Source organism: Barbus barbus (assembly GCF_936440315.1).
Source record: "Barbus barbus genome assembly, chromosome: 5".
Lineage (NCBI taxonomy): Eukaryota > Metazoa > Chordata > Actinopteri > Cypriniformes > Cyprinidae > Barbus > Barbus barbus.
This window is the reverse complement of record NC_136733.1, coordinates 2,302,237-2,323,565: the sequence shown is the minus strand read 5'-3', so window position 1 is coordinate 2,323,565 and position 21,329 is coordinate 2,302,237. Positions and strand designations below refer to the sequence as shown.

General features: G+C 36.6%; 2 protein-coding genes across 3 annotated transcripts in view; both read left to right on the top strand.

The window, feature by feature from the left end:
- LOC306870355 (ras-specific guanine nucleotide-releasing factor RalGPS1-like) overlaps window positions 1-6,614 on the top strand; it is a 128,825-nt gene extending 122,211 nt beyond the window's left edge. Inside the window, exons 15-19 of one of the 2 annotated variants that reach the window (XM_079417582.1) lie at window positions 1,537-1,642; window positions 2,847-2,939; window positions 3,113-3,218; window positions 3,370-3,461; window positions 4,530-6,614. In XM_079417582.1, the coding sequence (XP_079273708.1) occupies window positions 1,537-1,642; window positions 2,847-2,939; window positions 3,113-3,218; window positions 3,370-3,461; window positions 4,530-4,559 (427 nt within the window). In that variant the 3' untranslated portion in view covers window positions 4,560-6,614. The remainder of the gene's footprint in view (window positions 1-1,536; window positions 1,643-2,846; window positions 2,940-3,112; window positions 3,219-3,369; window positions 3,462-4,529) is intronic. The other variant, XM_079417583.1, reaches the window with a different exon arrangement.
- A 10,921-nt stretch (window positions 6,615-17,535) lies between these two features.
- LOC306869890 (cystatin-B-like) lies at window positions 17,536-19,070 on the top strand. Its single transcript, XM_079416818.1, has 3 exons — window positions 17,536-17,706; window positions 18,060-18,161; window positions 18,648-19,070. Exons 1-3 carry the CDS (start codon window positions 17,635-17,637, stop codon window positions 18,774-18,776), a joined length of 303 nt encoding a protein of 100 aa, XP_079272944.1. The 5' UTR covers window positions 17,536-17,634; the 3' UTR covers window positions 18,777-19,070.
- The last annotated feature ends 2,259 nt before the right edge of the window (window positions 19,071-21,329 follow it).

The following is a 21,329-nucleotide window of genomic DNA, read 5'->3' as shown; positions in this document are numbered from 1 at the left end:
CACCAGTTTGCAATATCAAGCAGCAAAACGAGCTGTTTTGTACAGCTAAAAAATAGCTGGATGCGAATGACACCGGAAGCCAGACATATTCAATTTACAAATGGCTGCGACCGCTCTTACGGGAAAAATAAGGTGGATAGTAGAGAAAAGCTCTGGTCCAAAACCTAACCTGTGGACTCGTGGTCCACTGTCCTGTCCTGTCTACCTCGACAGCTTCCTTCTGATGCTGCATCCTAACTAGTGGGACACTACATGTGCAGCACTCAAATAGAGCTCCTCACATTTACATTCAGTCATTTAGCAGAAGGGGTTTCAAACTGAGGTCTGCTGCAAAGTATAATGAAAAACAGCATAAAATGTAAAAATAATGAAATTATTCAAAAATAACATTAAAGAAACTATTTAAATAAATAGTAAACAAATAATACAAAAATTAATTAGAATGAAAATAATTAAACTAACAAGTTTATTTAAATAAATAATAAAAAAAAAAAATAAACAACTTAGGTGAAAATAAATAAAAAATAGATTAAAATATATAAATGAATTAGATTAAATAATAATAATTAGGTTAAAATAAAGAAATAATAAATAGTCGATTACATGAGTGAATTAGATGAATTTGTAAATTAGAATAAAGTTCAAAAAATAAAAATGTAAAAAAAAATATACATTTAAATAAATAAATAATGCCTCTAAACAGTACAGTGATATAGTGAATAGAAAGAAAAGTATTATATTGTTATAGGATCTAACTATTTTGCCCCAAAAAATATACATTTATAATATAAATGTTTCACTTTATAATTTTGGTCTATATAACTGCCTTAAATTTTAGACAGATCATATTTGGTAGTCTGTGGCATCTGAAAGATTGAAAAACCTTGTATTATCAGACGCTTTCATTCAAAGCAAAGCCAAGTTTCTAGAAAGAAATGCAAGTGTGATGCAAGTGAGGAGACTCGAATCAATAGAGTGCTACAGTGATTGTATAAAATAGTTGATTTTGTAGTCATTCATAATACATAAAACCAATATATTTGCATACACTGTACAATATATCCAGATATATGAAAATATATCAGTTTGAGAGTGTAGGGAGATGGGTAGTGCAATGGTATTTTAAATTAAATTTTAAACATGTTCAAATCAAATATTGCGTAAAGTTTTCCATTTTTTGTGTTAAATTAATTTAAAACAGAATAGAATCTTTTAGAAAGCTGCATATTTATGCTGTTTACCTTTTGAAACCATCTTTACATTGAGAATGTGGGTATGAAAAGCTCACTAGGTTTTGAAACAGAGCCGATATGTTGTGAGTGGGGTGTTTGGCGGGTGAAGGGGAACCTTTCTGTCCTGCATCAGCGCTCTCTTTCCTCTCTCACACTCACCTCACCTCAGCCTGAGCTCTCCAGCAGCTCCATGACATCCTCACTTCAGATGTGAGCTGGAACGGCTGCAGCAGTACACACACACACACACATGGGTTGGTGGTTGTTGTGAAGGTGTTGGGCTGATGTGATTCCCTCTGTTCAGTCCGTCAGTAGCAGAGTCCTGTCTGGCTCATGGAGAGTCAGGTGGAGTCACGATGGAGGGGCCGCTGAAGAGGAAAACCCTGCTGAAGGAGGGCAGGAAACCCAAGGTGAACAAGAAGGGAACAAAAATTAGTTTAAAAAACTATGGTTAAATATTTTTCAGCATTTTCCAATATTCAGTATATAAACATATTTATGAATTTGCTATGAAATGGTGCATACATTACATTTACGCCTCCAGAAACTGTACTTATGGCCAAAGATGGCAGCATGCAGATCTCGTATTTTTAAGGGGTTAATGCAACTGCCCTCAACATCCCATATGTCATATGTTATATATTATATATTTATTACACTACCACCACCAGCCTGAACCGTTGAGACAAGGCAGGATGGATCCATGCTTTCATGTTCTTTACGCCAAATGCTGACCCTACCATCTGAATGTTGCAGCAGAAATCGAGACTCATCAGACCAGGCAACGTTTTTCCAATCTTCTATTGTCCAATTTTGGTGAGCCTGTGTGAATTGTAGCCTCTGTTTCCTGTTCTTAGCTGACAGGAGCGGCACCCGGTGTGGTCTTCTGCTGCTTATTTTATTTTTATATCCCGAAAAATGGCCAAAAATATATATTTGTTCAAATATGGGGTTTAAAAATAAATGTTGGCCATATATTCCAGTCCAAGAAAATGCATTCACATATGTCACATTTGAAGAAATATTTATTTACAATATATTTTGCAAGAAAAGTCCGTCTGAGATTTTTTTTGTTTTAAATGAGCATTTTATCATGCTCCTTTGTTTAGGTTCAGTAATTTCAGTTTAATGGTAATAAATGTGTTATTAAAATGCCTAATTTTTAAAAAATGCCCAATGTATAGGGCCAAATTTTAGCTTTAATTTTATTTGACAATATTTTAGAAAACCTTCACACTGGTCAGCAGGTGTCACTGTGACTTTGACCGAACGAATATTTGACTCAAGCACTCCATCTAGTGACCAACATGTACAAAAACTAAACATCAAAAAAGTCTGTTTCTTCATTCATCAGTGTTTTTAAAAATACAGTAAAATCCCAAAAGTTATGCCTACATTTACATGAATGTGTGTGCCAGTTACTTACATTGCATTGCATTGATCAGTTCATGCCTTCACTAGGATGGTATTGGTGTCATGTTTTCTTCCGTGAGCTACAGGAATTTAGAAATCACATATATTCACAGAGTATTGCCCAGCTCTGTTTAGTTCATATCAATCTGAGTTGAGTTTGCATCATTATTCATATTTTTTGTTGGTTTGTTTTTTATTCAGCTCGCCTCGTGGACGCGGTATTGGATCGCACTTTGTGGTTCCACTCTCTTATTCTACGGATCCAAAGCTCTGCGAGCCACAGAACGGAAACATGTTAGTGATGCTAAGAATCTCACAGCAATTGCATTTTTTATCAATTTAAATAAATAATACATTTTTATTATAATTCTTAATAATGCATTTTATTTATTTTGTGAAAAGTGAAGAAAAAAGTATCATTTGATATGAAAATAAAATTGTATGCAATCTTACTCTGTGTAACCCAGTACAAGTCTTCACCGTGTAAGAAAGTGTGTGTTCTGGGCTGGATGGTGGTGCTGCCGGATGATCCGGCTCAACCCAACATCTTCCAGCTCAACGATCCTGACAAAGGTAAATCTGATTCACTGAGGGACTCCTTTAGTGCTTTTATAATGACAGTCTTCACAAAAGGACTCATTTAGTCATTGTTAAATGTATTACAGTGAATGATATGTTTTTTTTTTTGTATGCATAACTCAAGCAGAATGTCTGTGTTTCTCAGGGAATGTTTACAAGTTTCAGACTAGCGATCGCTTCACTGCGATCATGTGGCACAAACACCTGGAGGAGGCATGTCGGAGAAGACGACCTCAGGTATCAACAACCACTGAATTAGGACTGGATGGCATGAACAAAACCTTTTTTTACAAATACAGTACAATATCAGAAAAAAAGGCACAGAAGCTGTCACTGGAACAGTACCTAGGCAGTCGTGGCCTAATGGATAGATAGTTGAACTTGTAACCCGAAGGTCGTGGGTTCGAGTCTCAGGGCAGGGATTGTAGGTGGGGGGGGGGGGGGGGGGGGGGGAGTGAATAACCAACACACTCTCCACCCTCAATACCACGACTGAGGTGAGACCCTTGAGCAAGGCACCGAACCCCCAACTGCTCCCCGGGCGCCGCAGCATTGTATAGTGAACAGCATATGTTCACTACTGAGTGTACACTTGGATGGGTTAAATGCACAGCACAAATTCTGAGTATGGGTCACCATACTTGGCCACACACCACTTCCCTTTTTCCCTTTTAAATACTAGTATGTGTATTTTAGATACAAATATGCATCTTTTAGGGGTAAATAATGTACAAATGTTTACCTTTTGAAAGGGTACCATCCTAGTGACAGCTTTTGTACCTTTTTTTCTGAAAGTTATTTTTGTTGGGGGATCAAATGAATGAAATTAATATGTACATTATGGAAATTATTCATATGGATTAATATGGAAATTAATTGTATTTTTAAAAAATATATTTTAATGTGATGTTTATATTTGTATATATTGTGTATGATTTATTTATTTTCTGTAAATTTATATGCATATGTGAATGTACACTATATAAGTACACTATTGATCAAAAGTCTTACTGGAGTCAGTATGATTTTTTATTTTATTCTTTTCATCAAAAAATCCCGAAGAAACATGTATCACAGTTTCTACAGAAATATTAAGCAGCACAACTATTTTCAACATTCATAACTTTTGTATGGTAGTGTATTTATATTATTAATTGATATGTATTTAATATTATTTAAAAAAATGGTTTTGAAAATTCAGATTTAATGAGTTCAATAGTTATGTAGCAAGTTGTCATATCGTTCAGCTGCTGTGAACAGATAAACTATAATTGCATAACGCTGTGATTGCTCTTTTCACTCTAGATCCCAGCGAATCTCATGTCGTTTGAGTAAACAGACTTGTGTATCTCTTGCCTGAAGACATTTATAAGGTTCCCAAGGCCTACAGAGATGGAGAAGAATGTGTTTGGTTCAGCAAAAGGATGAAAAAGAGCAAAAATCCTTCATTATTGACGAGTCCACTGAGTCAAAGGACTCGCTCTGATCCACTCGCCCTCCATGAGCCGCCGGACACATCTAACATCAAGATGTCTGTTACAGAGCCGGACGTGGAGGTTTGCGCACTAGTATGTAGTACTGGAGGAAGGGAGGTGAATTTGGCCGTTCCAGCTCCATCGTGTCTTTTCTGTGGAGTCTTTTGGATCTCAAGGTGTTTGTGTGGCTTCAGTGAAGTACATTATGGGAATTAAATGAAACAGACGTTCGAGATGGGCATTTTTGTGGTGATATAAGAGAAAACATGTCGCCTGTAGCCGAAGAATAAAAAGCCAAACTAACAGGCATTTGCTCCTAGAAAGAGCCATAACAAACAAACCACAGCCGGATCAGGAAAACAGATGAAAAAAGACCTAAAGCAGCTCATGATACTCACTGGTTAAGAGCGGTTTAGTTGCAGACTAATCACATCTCCTTCCAGCAGTGATTTCTATTTCTGGTTAATGTTATGATGTGATGCTGGTTGAAGGAGGTTTGTGAGTGTGACTTGTTTACATCAGAGATGCTGAATCCACTTTCTGTTTTAGTCGTTTTATACTCATGAAAGCTTGTTTTGGGCTTTAAGTATTAACTAATTATTACGCCTTTCCTGTCAAATGAAGGTTTTGCTCACAACTTAAAGCAGCTAAAATATGTTGTATAAAAACAAGAAGTTTGTATTTGTTGCATCCGATAGGGTTCCATGTACATTAACTGGAGAATACAATTTTAAAAACACGTCACACAATCACTAGACAAGAGTTTATTTTCCATTTAGCCCATCTCACAAAAGCATTTTTTGATGTACACCATCTAGAAATCCTAAACATTCGTGCAAACTTACTGGGCAACTCTCACAAAACCTGTCAAAACATTGTCCACGTCATATCTTACCCTAAAAGTGAACAGAAAGAAATAAGCAATAATATTTTGCTTAAAGAAAGTTAAGCCTATTTTTAAGGTATTTATAGGCTTAAAGGTATTTAAAGCCCATTTTGTATTTTGACATCATTTTCATGACAATTAAGCACATTTATCCCTCAAGTTCGTATTACTGTAATACAAACAAAAACACATACTTTAAATTTTAAATATTTACACTTCATGGTCATATTTATTGTACTGCCTTTATAATGTTTATAGTTTTTTTTTTTTTTATTATTGCACTTTTTTATATTTTAATACAATTAAACTGTGCTTAAAATGTACTTGAAAAAGTCACAAGCTTTAAAAAAAAAAATAGAAAAATAAGAACAGACTGAATTTTCTTTATGTAAAACATAATTCCTTCTATTTATCTTTTGATTTTTGGTGTGAAATGTGATCTGGATATGTTTTGTGAGTTTTATCCTGCTGTCACAAGCATCAACAGAGCAGCTGAACAAGTATTGATTTAGAAGAGATATCTATTCTTTTATGTCTGTTTTGATCAGTTTAGCTGTAGATGTGAAACATCTGACCACAGCGAACAATGCTGGTTTAGTGGTTAGTTGAGATGAGATGCTCATTCAGATTGAGTGCACTGTAGTTTTCTGTCATTTCTTTCTCATTAGTTCTGTGCTGGACTGATGGTTGTACTGATATTTGGCGATAATGTGTGTGTTTTAAGCACGTTTGTCTCTGAATGAAGTTTAACTCTTATAGAGCTGTGCTGCGTCTGTCACTGAAGGAGAACGACTGTCAGTCTGTAAAACTGAACACACAATCCACACACAACATCACATCCATTCAGATAAACACCAAGCAGAACTAGAGGAATCATTCACTCCAGTTACATTTCTGTCATTATTTGCCCCCTCTCATGTTGTTTGAACCAGTTTGATGATTTATTTTCAAAGGTACGCGAAATGCAACATTTGAGAGTATCGTCATGCAACTTTTTCCATAATATGTTAAACCCCCCCCCCCCCCCCCCCAAAAAAAACAAGTTTAAAAACAATAAAAAAAATTCCAAATCATGACTCCAGAATACAGTTTTGCATAGACTTGTACTATTGCTGTCAAACGATTAATCACGATTAATCGCATCAAAAATTTAAGTTTTTATGTGTGTAGGCCTATTATATATAAACACGAATACATGCATTTATATATTTTGAAAATATTTACGTCTATATTTACATTCATATAATTTATATTATATATAAATGTTTAATATATAAACACAACATATATATCTGAAATATATACATGCATGTTTGTGCATTTATATATACATAATAAATATACACAGTATATTATGTAAACAAAAACATTTTAGATGCAATCAATCATGATTAATGAAAATATAAAAAAATACAGGTTTGAAACAACATGAGGGTGAGTAAATAATGATAAAATGTTCATTTTGGGATGAACGGTCTCTTTAACATGAATTGTCAGGTTTCTCCTCGGAGTATAATAATATGTGAACTGACTCCTGATAGCGATCACTACTGTAGTTCTGTGTTGAGAGTATTATTTATCTTGCATATGTTTTGCCTTTCTGTATATGAATTCAGCTTGTTTTTTGTTGAAGAGAAGCTTTTTCTTTCATACGAGGATGTCAGAGCGAAACACACATGTACAGCTGCACTGCATGTATGTTATGTTTGTTTCTGCTAGAACTGTGAATGAACTCTTGTTGTGTTGACATGTAAATATGTTGCTAAATTATTTCTTGTTTGCCATTGTGGTACATTGCGGTTTATCAGCTAAAAGGCTGATTCTTCTGTACAAACATTAAATGCCAGTGAATACATTATTCTCTTGGTGTATGATGTTTTCACATTTCATTAGATTTTTAGGAAGATAGGATATTATATTATTTTATTTTATCCGAGGACATTATCAGTAGGATGAGGATGGGAAGGATTACAGATTCTGGTCCGGAGAAGACTGATGGTATGTCTCTTGTGTCTGTGTGTGAGATTTTAGCTCAATTTAAATATATTTAACCTTATTTAATCGTATTTTTCTGTCACTCTTTCATGCAACCTGTATTCTCTCTTCCAGCTTCTCTTGTGATTTGCTCTGGACATGAAGCTCAGGTAAGTATTAGTTTTGTGTAACCTGGTTAATGACCAGGTATTTATCATCATCATTATTATTATTATTAATATTATTAAGGTTTTCAGAAACCAGTAGTCAAAATGCTTTATGCTGGCGAGAATTACTTTTCAAGAATTACTAAAGGCTATTGATAATGTAAGAAATCATCACTTTACAATTTGGTGACGTGTAGCCTACTTAATTTCATCCACTTAAGGAATTATTTAACAAAATGCCATACTACACGCGATAATGCGATACATTCTACTATGATGCATTTACACTTTATGCATTTTGCGTGCAGAAAGACATTTTGTGCACAAAATTCTAAACATTTAAGGGTTCCAGAAAACACTTTCCAAAAGTGACTAAATGCACCCAACATGTCACATTATATGCCTTGGATTAAAGACTTACCCTTTTAAATATGCAAAATGCCTTGAATTTAATGCAAGTCACTTTGAGTGAAAAGGTTTGGCATGTGCATAGATGAAACCTATAACATCTCCTAAACAAACATCTTTATATATGTAGATCAAATAGCATTCATGTTTCAATTGCAATTTGAATCACGATGTACTGCCAACTGGACAGTGGGTGTGCTACAGACTTTGGGGGCTCGTCCGGGATCTAGCGCCACATACTGGTACGCAGATCCAATCCAAGTGAACCACAGAACAGCCGAGTGACGGGTTGTCAGCGCAAGGACCATGAAGGGCAGCTCAACGGCATCAGGAGAACCAAGGCACGGCAGTGAAGAAGTTTCCTGGCTGAGGAGAAGCAGTGCAGCGTGGTGCGAGCCAAGTGTGAACCTATCAACAGCGAGATCTTCAACAAAATGACCTCTGGCGAGAGAAAAGCAACAGTTTGTGAAATCAAGAAAAGACTTCATCAACTCACCCATGATGAACTGATCAGCCTGGTGGAACATCTTGTGCTGACTGCAGACACAGGAAAAGGCAGGTTGGACGTGACTGACGAGGAGTGCTGCTTTGAGTACATTGTTGATTACATGACCAGTGAATCTCTTCTTGAATTAGAGGATGGAGGTTTCTCTGAATTGTTAATGTTGAAAGACAATGTTGATGCAATAATCCAGTAACGTAATGTAAAAACTGTTTTGAATGACACTGAGTTACTTCCACCACGACAACCTTTGACACAACTTACACTTACCACTGACACACAAACACAACAGATGGAATATCATCAGATGGTAGACTGTTATGAAGAATTAGGTAGAAAATTAGCATAATACAAGGTCAATGCTAATCCAAATAAATCAGATTATCCCAAAATTTGCAGTAGTTTACCTGTGAGTGTAGCTGGGCAGCCCAATGGTGGGAAAGGGGAAAGTATGATCTCCCTCCATGATCTTCAGCTTCTCCCGTTCCAGCACAGAGAATTCAAAATTCAAGGGGGACAGATTGGTGACAGTACCTCTGATATAAACTACACAAGCCTAACTAAGCAAATAAACGAGGGAGCAGCAGCAAACCGCAGTGAAAATGACATCATCAGAGGAGTCTTGAGAGTCATTAAACCAGGAAACTTTAAGGACATGTTAGTGAACAAGGATGGACTAACAATCCCAGAGTTTCCTTCAGTCACATCTGAATGAGAGAAGTAGCTCAGAGCTCTTTCAGGAGTTAATGTGTGGCAAACAGAATGACAATGAGCCTCCCCAACAATTTCTGTATAGACTGATTGGACTGAAACAAAAACTCATATTTCTGTCTAAACAGGCTGCTACAGACCTGGAATATGATGAACAAACAATTCAAAATGTGTTTCTGAGAACGATTTATCAGGGCATGGGCGCAAAGTACAACCAATTTCGCACAGAACTTAAACCCCTGCTTATGAACAGGCTGGTGACAGATGAAGCACTCCTCCGCCAAGTAACCCAGATAGCCAGTGATGAGAGTGAAAGACAAAGTTGGCTGGGACACGCTTCACGCCCAAGAGTTCCAAATGCCCTCAGTGCCCAGTGTGAGTCCAGCCGAGGTAAGGAAGTAGGTTGCCACAGACAAAGTGATCAAACTGAGACAATTCGTCGGTTAAGTGCACAGACTGAAGCTCTGACAAAGACCGTTGAATCACTTGCAAAGGCAAAGACAACTGAAAGTCAGTGCAAAGTTACCGATTCGCAGCTGCAGCAAAAGCAAAGGAGACGGGTATGACAAAAATGTAGTAGCAAAGATGTTACCTCTTGTAGTCATTATTTCGTATGTGGTGGGGAAGGACATTGTGCGGTGGGTTGTCTAAGGAGAGATAGGATGTTGAGAAACGACACACGGCCACTGATGGGGGGCGAGCAGTGACCGAACAACCTCAGCCCCAAATCAGTGTTAATTTTGGCAGGCATTTTTGATTTAGTCTTAGTCTTTATCTTGAGACGAAAAAGCTTAATAGTCTTAGTCATATTTTAGTCATTTGAGTCTTTCATAGTTTTAGTCTAGTTTTAGTCGACGAAAAGTCATTGCATTTTTGTCAACTTTTAGTCATTACTTTTAGTCAAACTGCAGTTACCAACATTTATTTTGGTAGCTATTTTATATGTAGTATTCAAACAAAAATAGTCATCAATTCTTCTTTCTTTAGACCAAATCAATTAAGCTTAGTTATGAGAAACTTGAATCAAGGATTGAATTTGGAAAAACTGGTATTTTTCAGATACAGTAGGTTTACTTAACAAGTATACATTTATTTAACATCTTTTGTTGGTTAACATTTATGACAGATAATTAGGAATGCTGTCCATTTAAGACGGAAGGTATGCATGTAATAGCCTACTGACATACATTCAGTTTTCACCCACCTGTTTAAGCTCATTTAAACCATAACTGACTGTATTTCCGTGAGATACTCTACATGAGAGACATGTGGACTGCTGTGTGTGTATTTGAGCGCTGAGAACTGATCGCGTGCTGTATGAGAACTGAAGAAGTGGAGCGTGCGTGCAGGAGAGAGAGCACTTCTATCAGCGCGTTTCCGCCTATCGCACCTTCACTAACTTTAAGTTAATCGACAATGAATTGTGACTCCCAGGAAAAACGGGACGTCTAGTCACCCACTCCCTAACCCTTCGGGTGCTGAGGCCATTGTTTCAGATCGCTAGTTCGCGTTTTGGTAGACTATCCGTCTACTGCGGCTGCCATACTGAGACCAGATATGCAAACACACCTTATCCAATGACAGAGACGCACATTTTGAAAGACAAGACAATTAACTTAGCCTGTAGGATGTATTTTGATTGTCCGGTAGTCCTCAAATAACATTTTAGTCCCGTCTCGTCTTGTTAACGAAGATGTGGCATAAATTTCATCATAGTTTTTATCATCAGATATTAGTTTTAGCTCGTCAACGTCTCGTCTTAGTCACAGAAAAAAGGTTCATTGACGAATATTTTTCGTCGTCGTCAACGAAATTAACACTGCCCCAAATGATTGAGGAAGTACCTGGGTCAGGAAGATTAGCAGGCCCCCCTACCCATGGTTATGCCCAAGACAACGTCCCTGCGACTGAGTAGCCCAGCTCATTGGAAAGAAAGCTGTTCTTAAGTGTCATATTAACGGTTTCTCAGTAAGTGCTCTATTAGAAACAGGGGCACAAGTTAGTATAATTGATCACAATTGGAAAAGTAGATACCAGATCAAGACCTTCGACCCCTGTCTGAGATAGTTGGCGGGGGTGACTTAAGTGTCTCAGCTGTTAATGGGGATCCTCTCCCTTTCGAGGGATGGATGGATCTGACAGTGAACCTGCCGGGAAATGATGATCCAAATTTAACAATGAAAGTACCTTTTCTCATAGGTAAAATGTCATTAGAGAGGCCATTACTGGGGTTTAATGTCATTGAAGATCTAATACGAGGGAAGATGGACACAGAACGGGGCTTACGAGCATTTGCAGAACTCCTGAAGATGGCTCTGGATATTAGAGATGAACAGGCCAATTCAATGGTGAGCTTCATTCAGGGACATTCCCTCATGAGCCATGAGGTTGTTGTTACAGTTGGCCCAAAAGATGTAATTGTACCACCTGGCCTCTGGGGAGGATCCAACCTATCGTTCAAGTCATCCAACAAGACATGGAGAGTGGCGTTGATATACCTATGAGGCAGACGGAAGGGGCAGTCCCTCAAGAAGGGAAAGAAAAAACCAGGGCAGGCAATCTGTGGCACCCGCCTGTTGACATAAGCCATCTAGAAGAAGAATAGCAGAAACTAGTCAGAGAAATGCTCTATGAAGAGTCAAATGCCTTTGCACAGGGAGATGATGATATTGGGTGTATTCCAAGCTTACAGATGTCGATCAGCTTGAAGGACAACATCCCCGTTCAACGAGCATATGCTTCCATCCCAAAACCCCTGTACAAAAAGGTGAAAGAATACATCCAGGACTTGCTGGCTCAGGGGTGGGTGGTCAAGTCAATGTCTCCTTATGCAGCCCCTGTGGTGTGTGTTCGAAAGAAAGATGGCACCCTGAGACTGTGTATCAACTACAGGTTGTTGAATCAAAAGACAGTTCCAGATAAGCACCCACTTCCCCAGATCCAGGATCACATTGACAGCCTGGGGGGCTACCGGTGGTTTTCAATCCTAGACCAGGGGAAAGCCTACCATCAGGGATTCATGGCCGAAGGGTCCCGACACCTGACCGCATTCACAACCCCCTGGGGATTATATGAATGGGTACGCATACCTTTTGGACTTGCCAATGCACCAGCGGCCTTCCAGAGGAGTATGGAGGAGATGCTCGACTCACTTAGAGATGAACTGTGCATTCCTTACCTTGATGACATACTCTGCTATGGTGAGACATTTAACAACCATGTCCAGGGATTGAGGAGGGTTCTCAGAGCACTGCAGAAATATGGAGTAAAGTTGAGGGCAGCGAAATGTGAACTCTTCAAGAAAGAGGTCAGATATGTGGGAAGATTGGTTTCAGGAGATGGTGTCTGCATTGACCCGAGTGACCTGGAGGCAGTGAAGAATATACTGAATAACCCCAGTCCCTCGGACTGGGGTTCCATGCAAGATCTCACCTCGTGGAGTTTCAATGATCCTGAGAACGCTGAGGAATCTTTTTTTGAGGATTATTTTCCATAGAAAATCTGTGGAGGGAGCTGAAGGCTCGAGTTACCAAACGTCAGCCTCGAAACCTTAATGACTCGGAGAGGATCTGCAAAGAGGAGTGGGACAAAAATTAAAAATTAAAGTTTTTATGTGTGTAGGCCTATTATATATAAACACGAATACATGCATTTATATATTTTGAAAATATTTACATGTCTATATTTACATTCATATAATTTATATTATATATAAATGTTTAATATATAAACACAACATATATATCTGAAATATATACATGCATGTTTGTGTATTTATATATACATAATAAATATACACAGTATATTATGTAAACAAAAACATTTTAGATGCGATCAATCATGATTAATGAAAATATAAAAAATACAGGTTTGAAACAACATGAGGGTGAGTAAATAATGATAAAATATTCATTTTGGGATGAACCGTCTCTTTAACATGAATTGTCAGGTTTCTCCTCGGAGTATAATAATATGTGAACTGACTCCAGATAGCGATCACTACTGTAGTTCTGTGTTGAGAGTATTATTTATCTAGCATCTGTTTTGCCTTTCTGTATATGAATTCAGCTTGTTTTTTGTTGAAGAGAAGCTTTTTCTTTCACACGAGGATGTCAGAGCAAAACACACATGTACAGCTGCACTGCATGTATGTTATGTTTGTTTCTGCTAGAACTGTGAATGAACTCTTGTTGTGTTGACATGTAAATATTGCTAAATTATTTCTTGTTTGCCATTGTGGTACATTGCGGTTTATCAGCTAAAAGGCTGATTCTTCTGTACAAACATTAAATGCCAGTGAATACATGATTGTCTTGGTGTATTTCACATTTCATTAGATTTTTAGGAAGATAGGATATTATATTATTTTATTTTATCGGAGGACATTATCAGTAGTTCAGGAGGATGAGGATGGGAAGGATTACAGATTCTGGTCCGGAGAAGACTGATGGTATGTCTCTTGTGTCTGTGTGTGAGATTTTAGCTCAATTTAAATATATTTAACCTTATTTAATCTTATTTTTCTGTCAATCTTTCATGCAACCTGTATTCTCTCTTCCAGCTTCTATTGTGATTTGCTCTGGACATGAAGCTCAGGTAAGTATTAGTTTTGTGTAACCTGGTTAATGACCAGGTATTTATCATCATTATTATTATTAATATTATTAAGGTTTTCAGAAACCAGTAGTCAAAACGCTTTATGCTGGCGAGAATTACTTTTCAAGAATTACTAAAGGCTATTGATGATGTAAGAAATCATCACTTTACAACGTGGTGACGTGTAGCCTACCTAATTTCATCCACTTAAGGAGTTATTTAACAAAATGCCATACTACACGCAATAATGCGATACATTCTACTATGATGCATTTACACTTTATGCATTTTGCGTGCAGAAAGACATTTTGTGCACAAAATTCTAAACATTTAAGGGTTGCAGAAAACACTTTCCAAAAGTGACAAAATGCACCCAACATGTCACATTATATGCCTTGGATTAAAGACTTACCCTTTTAAATATGCAAAATGCCTTGAATTTAATGCAAGTCACTTTGAGTGAAAAGGTTTGGCATGTGCATAGATGAAACCTATAACATCTCCTAAACAAACATCTTTATATATGTAGATCAAATAGCATTCATGTTTCAATTGCAATTTGAATCACGATGTACTGCCAACTGGACAGTGGGTGTGCTACAGACTTTGGGGGCTCGTCCGGGATCTAGCGCCACATACTGGTACGCAGATCCAATCCAAGTGAACCACAGAACAGCCGAGTGACGGGTTGTCAGCGCAAGGACCATGAAGGGCAGCTCAACGGCATCAGGAGAACCAAGGCACGGCAGTGAAGAAGTTTCCTGGCTGAGGAGAAGCAGTGCAGCGTGGTGCGAGCCAAGTGTGAACCTATCAACAGCGAGATCTTCAACAAAATGACCTCTGGCGAGAGAAAAGCAACAGTTTGTGAAATCAAGAAAAGACTTCATCAACTCACCCATGATGAACTGATCAGCCTGGTGGAACATCTTGTGCTGACTGCAGACACAGGAAAAGGCAGGTTGGACGTGACTGACGAGGAGTGCTGCTTTGAGTACATTGTTGATTACATGACCAGTGAATCTCTTCTTGAGTTAGAGGATGGAGGTTTCTCTGAATTGTTAATGTTGAAAGACAATGTTGATGCAATAATCCAGTAACGTAATGTAAAAACTGTTTTGAATGACACTGAGTTACTTCCACCACGACAACCTTTGACACAACTTACACTTACCACTGACACACAAACACAACAGATGGAATATCATCAGATGGTAGACTGTTATGAAGAATTAGGTAGAAAATTAGCACAATACAAGCTCAATGCTAATCCAAATAAATCAGATTATCCCAAAATTTGCAATAGTTTATCTGTGAGTGTAGCTGGGCAGCCCAATGGTGGGAAAGGGGAAAGTATGATCTCCCTCCATGATCTTCAGCTTCTCCCGTTCCAGCACAGAGAATTCAAAATTCAAGGGGGACAGATTGGTGACAGTACCTCTGATATAAACTACACAAGCCTAACTAAGCAAATAAACGAGGGACTAGCAGCAAACCACAGTGAAAATGACATCATCAGAGGGGTCTTGAGAGTCATTAAGCCAGGAAACTTTAAGGACATGTTAGTGAACAAGGATGGACTAACAATCCCAGAGTTTCCTTCAGTCACATCTGAATGAGAGAAGTAGCTCAGAGCTCTTTCAGGAGTTAATGTGTGGCAAACAGAATGACAATGAGCCTCCCCAACAATTTCTGTATAGACTGATTGGACTGAAACAAAAACTCATCTTTCTGTCTAAACAGGCTGCTACAGACCTGGAATATGATGAACAAACAATTCAAAATGTGTTTCTGAGAACGATTTATCAGGGCATGGGCGCAAAGTGCAACCAGTTTCGCACAGAACTTAAACCCCTGCTTATGAACAGGCTGGTGACAGATGAAGCACTCCTCCGCCAAGTAACCCAGATAGCCAGTGATGAGAGTGAAAGACAAAGTTGGCTGGGACACGCTTCACGCCCAAGAGTTCCAAATGCCCTCAGTGCCCAGTGTGAGTCCAGCCGAGGTAAGGAAGTAGGTTGCCACAGACAAAGTGATCAAACTGAGACAATTCATCGGTTAAGTGCACAGATTGAAGCTCTGACAAAGACCGTTGAATCACTTGCAAAGGCAAAGACAACTGAAAGTCAGTGCAAAGTTACCGATTCCCAGCTGCAGCAAAAGCGAAGGAGACGGGTATGCCCAAAATGTAGTAGCAAAGATGCTACCTCTTGTAGTCATTGTTTCGTATGTGGCTATTATCTCATATCATTTTGACTTCTTACAACATAATTAGAACGTTCTATGCCATAATTTACTCTGATAATTTATGTAAATTTCTACTTTCTATCGCATTACTTTTTTTTTTACTTTTTATCCCATCATGGCTCAATGTCATAATTTCTACTTTTTATCTCAAAATGTAAAGTTTTTATCTCATCACAACTGTCATAGTTTTGATTTTATGTAATAATTATCTCGTTTTACTTTTTATGTCGTCATTTCTACTTTTATCTCATAATTATGATATAGTGTCATAATTTAATCGTTTTATCTCGTAATATTTATTTTTTATGACATCATGACTCAATGTGTTTTTTGTTTTTTTCACGTCATAATTACGGATTTTTTCTCATATTTATTTTTTTACATTTATGTCTTAATTTTTACGTTTTATCTATCATTTCTACATTTTATCTAATAATTATACCTTGGTATCTCATAATGTCAACTTTTTTGTCATATAGATCTAGTTACAACCAAGTAAAACCAGGTTTTCTCTTTTCATCAGGCAGGGTTTGGCAACTGTTCATCAGGTGATGCAACATCAAACCTTCTCTGACCCATGAGTCACTGAACATACCTGTGTACTCCCATGCTTGCTAGGACAGATGAACTCTTCCCACGCTCGTTAAAAGCACACAATTGTTTTGTTTCGCATATAAGCCAGCGGAATACAAATATATTACATCTTAAACTAGGTTTTTAAAGCATTTTCATTATTTCGAGCATTATTATTTTGTAATTTAATCAGAGACCGTGAGAACTAATAATTGACCTGTATTTAGAGGTCGATTGTGAGATGTTTCAGTCCATTTATTGCAGTTGTCATTGAGACAGACAGAAGCAGCAGCGCCAGTAGAGAGCACACACCTGAGCTCAGGTGCAGCATCTCTATCCTATTCAAGATAAGACACCTGTGCTTTTGAGTACTGCTAGAATGAAGCGCAGCTATGACTGATCTAAAGCAGAGTATTTGGTTTAACTATGTATCTATGATTGAGGCGACTGCAGCTGATAGCGTTTATGGTGAGACAAGAAGCATGTTTTCCTCCAGGCGGCGCTCAGAGCCTCAAAAGCCGATTACTGTATTCCACAATTGTTTCCAACTCACTTTTGTGCTGGTTCTGCCTCAGGCTAAACCAAAATATATCCATGAGACATCAGATGTTATGATACACAAATGTGTTCAGCTTTAAACACCAAGCTTAATACTTGTTTGCATTATTATTTATATATAATTACTGTTATAGCCTAACTCACATTTTTTATAAAGTTTTTTTTTTTTTTTTTTTTTTTTTTTTTTTTTTAATCAACCCCCGGCTCTTCCGAAAACATGGTACGTTCCAGTGATGGCTCATAGTCATATGATCTTCCAGACAACATAAATACTGTCTAAAAAAATATTTTCTACATCTCGACACCGATTACAGTAATGGCAACATTGGTTGGAGGTCCATCCGCGGTGAAGCAAGCCACAGCCGAGGTGCAGAAGATCTGCGATGAGGTGAGACTGGAATGATAAAGAAAAATTAATAACACAGGATAACTACGTTCAATGATTTAAAGTCCTGATGCATGACAAAAGTACAACAATTGCATGCACTAGAGATAGCAAGCATATAAATAAATGGTATTTATGCAAGGTCAAAAAGTCAAGTAAAAAATAAATTAACAAATGGTTATACATAACTTGAAGGAATGATGTTGAGTAAGTTTTCGGGTGTTTTGCAAAACAGGCTTTTTCAGTCTAGGTCAAAGGGGAAAAAAACTAGAAATTGTGTTTTAAGATTTCATTGTGATATATTTTAATGACAAACACGTTTGCATTAAATATGAAATCTGTGTCTTTTGATTCAGGTCAAACATCATGCAGAAGAGAAGGCAGGGAAGAAGTTTGCCGCTTTCATTGCCAAATCTTTCACCACTCAGGTCGTGGCCGGAACCAACTTCTTTATCAAGGTAAACTTTGAAGACCAGGATCACTCAAAAATGAAACTTTGCTAAAAATGTGCTCACCCTCAGGCCAAGCTGTAGATGAGTTTGTTTCTACATCAGATTTGGAGAAATGTAGCATTGCATCACTTGCTGATAAAATGACAGCTGATAAAAACATCACAATAATCCACACCATCGGTTAACATTTTATGAAGCCAAAAGCTGTGCGTTTGTATCATTAAGGCGTTTTTAACTTCAAGCCATTGCTTCTAGCCAAAATACAGTTGATAATCCATAATAACATGGAAAAAGTCTGTGGTTTTGTTTCTTACAAAGTAAACATGCAGCTTTTGTCTTCATAAATTGTTAACTGATGGACTGGAGTGGTGTGGATTATCCGCTGTTTGGACGGTCATGTTACAACTTGCATATTTCCATCAATATCTACTTTCTAACAGTTAAAAGCATGTGTAAACTGAGTGTTCTCATGCTCCATATCTCCCTCTCCAGGTGAATGTAGGAGGCGATGAATTCGTTCATCTGAGAGTTCACAAGTCGCTTCCTCACAGTGGAGAAAAACTCCAGCTGCACAGCATCCAGACGTCGAAAACACAACAGGATCTTATTGAATACTTCTAATACATGCACACACATAATAAAATGCCATACTGTATACAAAAGATATATGTGATATATTCAGATAATGCTGTTACAAAAGCTTTAATCAATATCCATCAGTGATCTCCAGTCCAGTGCCTACTGTATGTAGAGGAGCTTTATAAGACCAACACATCTTTTTTACTTTTGACAAACATTTTATTGTGGTGAAATAATTGCACATGGATATGAATCAGAATTCCAAATCTGTTAAAAAAAAAAAAAAAATGGAACTTCTAAAATAAAGGGAAATAAATTTCATATTTCAAATGGCAAGTCTTTGTTTTATTTACACCCTCTAAAAGAATGCTCAAATATTTCATACAAATATTTTTGTGTCGTCTTGATGTCCTTGAAAAAAAGGGGATAGTGCATTTTAACACACGAAACGAGAAGATTTACACAGTCAGATGAATCAAAAGCCTTTCAGCTTGAATGAGCTGAGAAAAAGAAAGAAAGAAAGAAAACACCTTCAGGCAAAACATGAAGCACAGGACGTTCTTGTTCTTTTTCATTATTACAGCCAAGAAAATATTGATTCTCCACCAATTTTCAACATTTTCCATCAGCTCACACCAGTGTAATTATAGCTTCAGAGAGATACTGTTATAGTTTTAATGCATTTTTATTTTTAGATTTTTCATATTAATTTGAAAGATTTTATCATTTTTGTCTTTATTTCAGTTTTAGTTATTTTAATACAAAAAATAAGGTTTGTATACAGTACACAGATATGTTTATTTTATTGCATTTCTTTTTCATTTTTTATGGCTTTAGTTTTTCTAATTTTAGATTTAGTTTTGGTTAACTAAAATAATCTTTTTTTAAACTCCATCTGCAGAACTACACGAGCAAAGAAAAGTGATGCATCGTTATTTTAAAACAAATTCATGGGATGAATTTAATAAAAAACACTAAATTTTAAGATATAATATGGGTATAATGTTTTTAGAAATTATATAAGACAGTTATGATTTTGCTTTTTATTTGGTCACTAAATTATTGCTTTAGTATTTTATGAAACTGTATTGTTATTCTGAAATTCTAGAAATACTAAATAAAAAAATAATAAACAATAAAAACTAATAATTGTAAAAAGTTTTACTGGTATAGTGTATATACGACTAGGAGACAAAGGAAAAAAACAGGATTATGTTTCAGACTGAGGAGGATTTGAGTAAGTCATGTCAATTGTTTTCCACCACAAAACCACAAATCATGTATCTTTCTCATCTTCAGTCAACTTCACCATTGCGTTACATGCCAACTTGCTATATAAAGCTCTCTTTGATCACAGTGGTCTCGTGATGATCTGACTCAAGTTTAGTGAGGATCAGATGAGAAGTGTAGGATGAGTTTAAGTCTGCATTTGACAAAATCTGAGAAACTCATTTGTAATTATATATTTAATACATCTTTATTTGAGTTTGAGTGAGAACATTGCATGGCAAGAATTTGCATTCAGCTACAGAAACCATGAAATGCTTATGAAGCATACAGGAGACAGGAACATTATCACGGGAGACATCATATGTCTAAATGAAGCATGATTCATCACAAGAAGCATTACTGCACTGTACTCTAGTCACATGCCACACTAAACCACATCTGCATCTGTGAAAACCTGTTTTACCAGCATTACTTTAGTAAAAACACACTCACAGCTATATATAATACTTTACGTTTATTTAGATTTATTTATATTATTACTTCAAGTTAAACTAAATAAAAATGAGGAACTACATAAAAATGAACAATCTGGCAACTATTAAATTAAATAACTATTTAATTAAATAAATATATTTTATTTTATTTCAGCTAATGTTCATTTCAAGAAAAATAAATTCTTAATGGTTTTAGTTTTATCTTTAGTTAACCCCTTTTTTAACCCAATTTTAGAATGTTTTTGACTGTTTTATGTTTTTTTAATCCTTTTATTAAGCATTTCATTATTTATGCTGTAAGCAACTAAAATGTAATGAGGTCAAATGACAACATATAGATTGGCAGACATTCAGATGAAAATGATTAATGTTGTTTTATTTCAAATAAATAGATTGCAATAACATCACATTTCAGAGTTAGAAATAAAACTATAAATGACTACTTAGAAAAGACGTATCATATTTGTTAAGGAATCAGGCCGTGATACTTGCATGCAGAGTTTGCTTTACTTTAGGTCTAAACTAAAGCTTAAAAAACTCTCAGATATTTGCATTATAGTTGCTTTATAGTTGTTTTACCAACATACCAGATGGTAAAAATATAGCATGCAGCTAGAAACCATGAAATGCTTATTAAGCATTTAAAAATGCAAGTTGATGTCCTCATATAAGCAAATAAATTACATTAGTTTTTCCCATTCTGATACTTTTTGTACAGTGTAACTAATCAAGTGAAGGAATGAAGTTTGACCACAGCATATCTGTGAAGGTCTGCAGTACCATTTTATACCAATAACTATAAAAACATTGAAAAGTTACAGAGGGTTGAAAAAGTCCTGAAGAGCAGGAATGACCCCTACAGGAGAACTGA

Excerpts from the sequence above, each read along its gene's own strand:
- LOC306869890 (XM_079416818.1), top strand. The coding sequence starts at position 17,635 with ATGGCAACATTGGTTGGAGGTCCATCCGCGGTGAAGCAAGCCACAGCC. Across the intron at positions 17,707-18,059 it reads TGCAGAAGATCTGCGATGAG|GTCAAACATCATGCAGAAGA; the intron begins GTGAGACTGGAA and ends CTTTTGATTCAG. Across the intron at positions 18,162-18,647 it reads GAACCAACTTCTTTATCAAG|GTGAATGTAGGAGGCGATGA; the intron begins GTAAACTTTGAA and ends CTCCCTCTCCAG.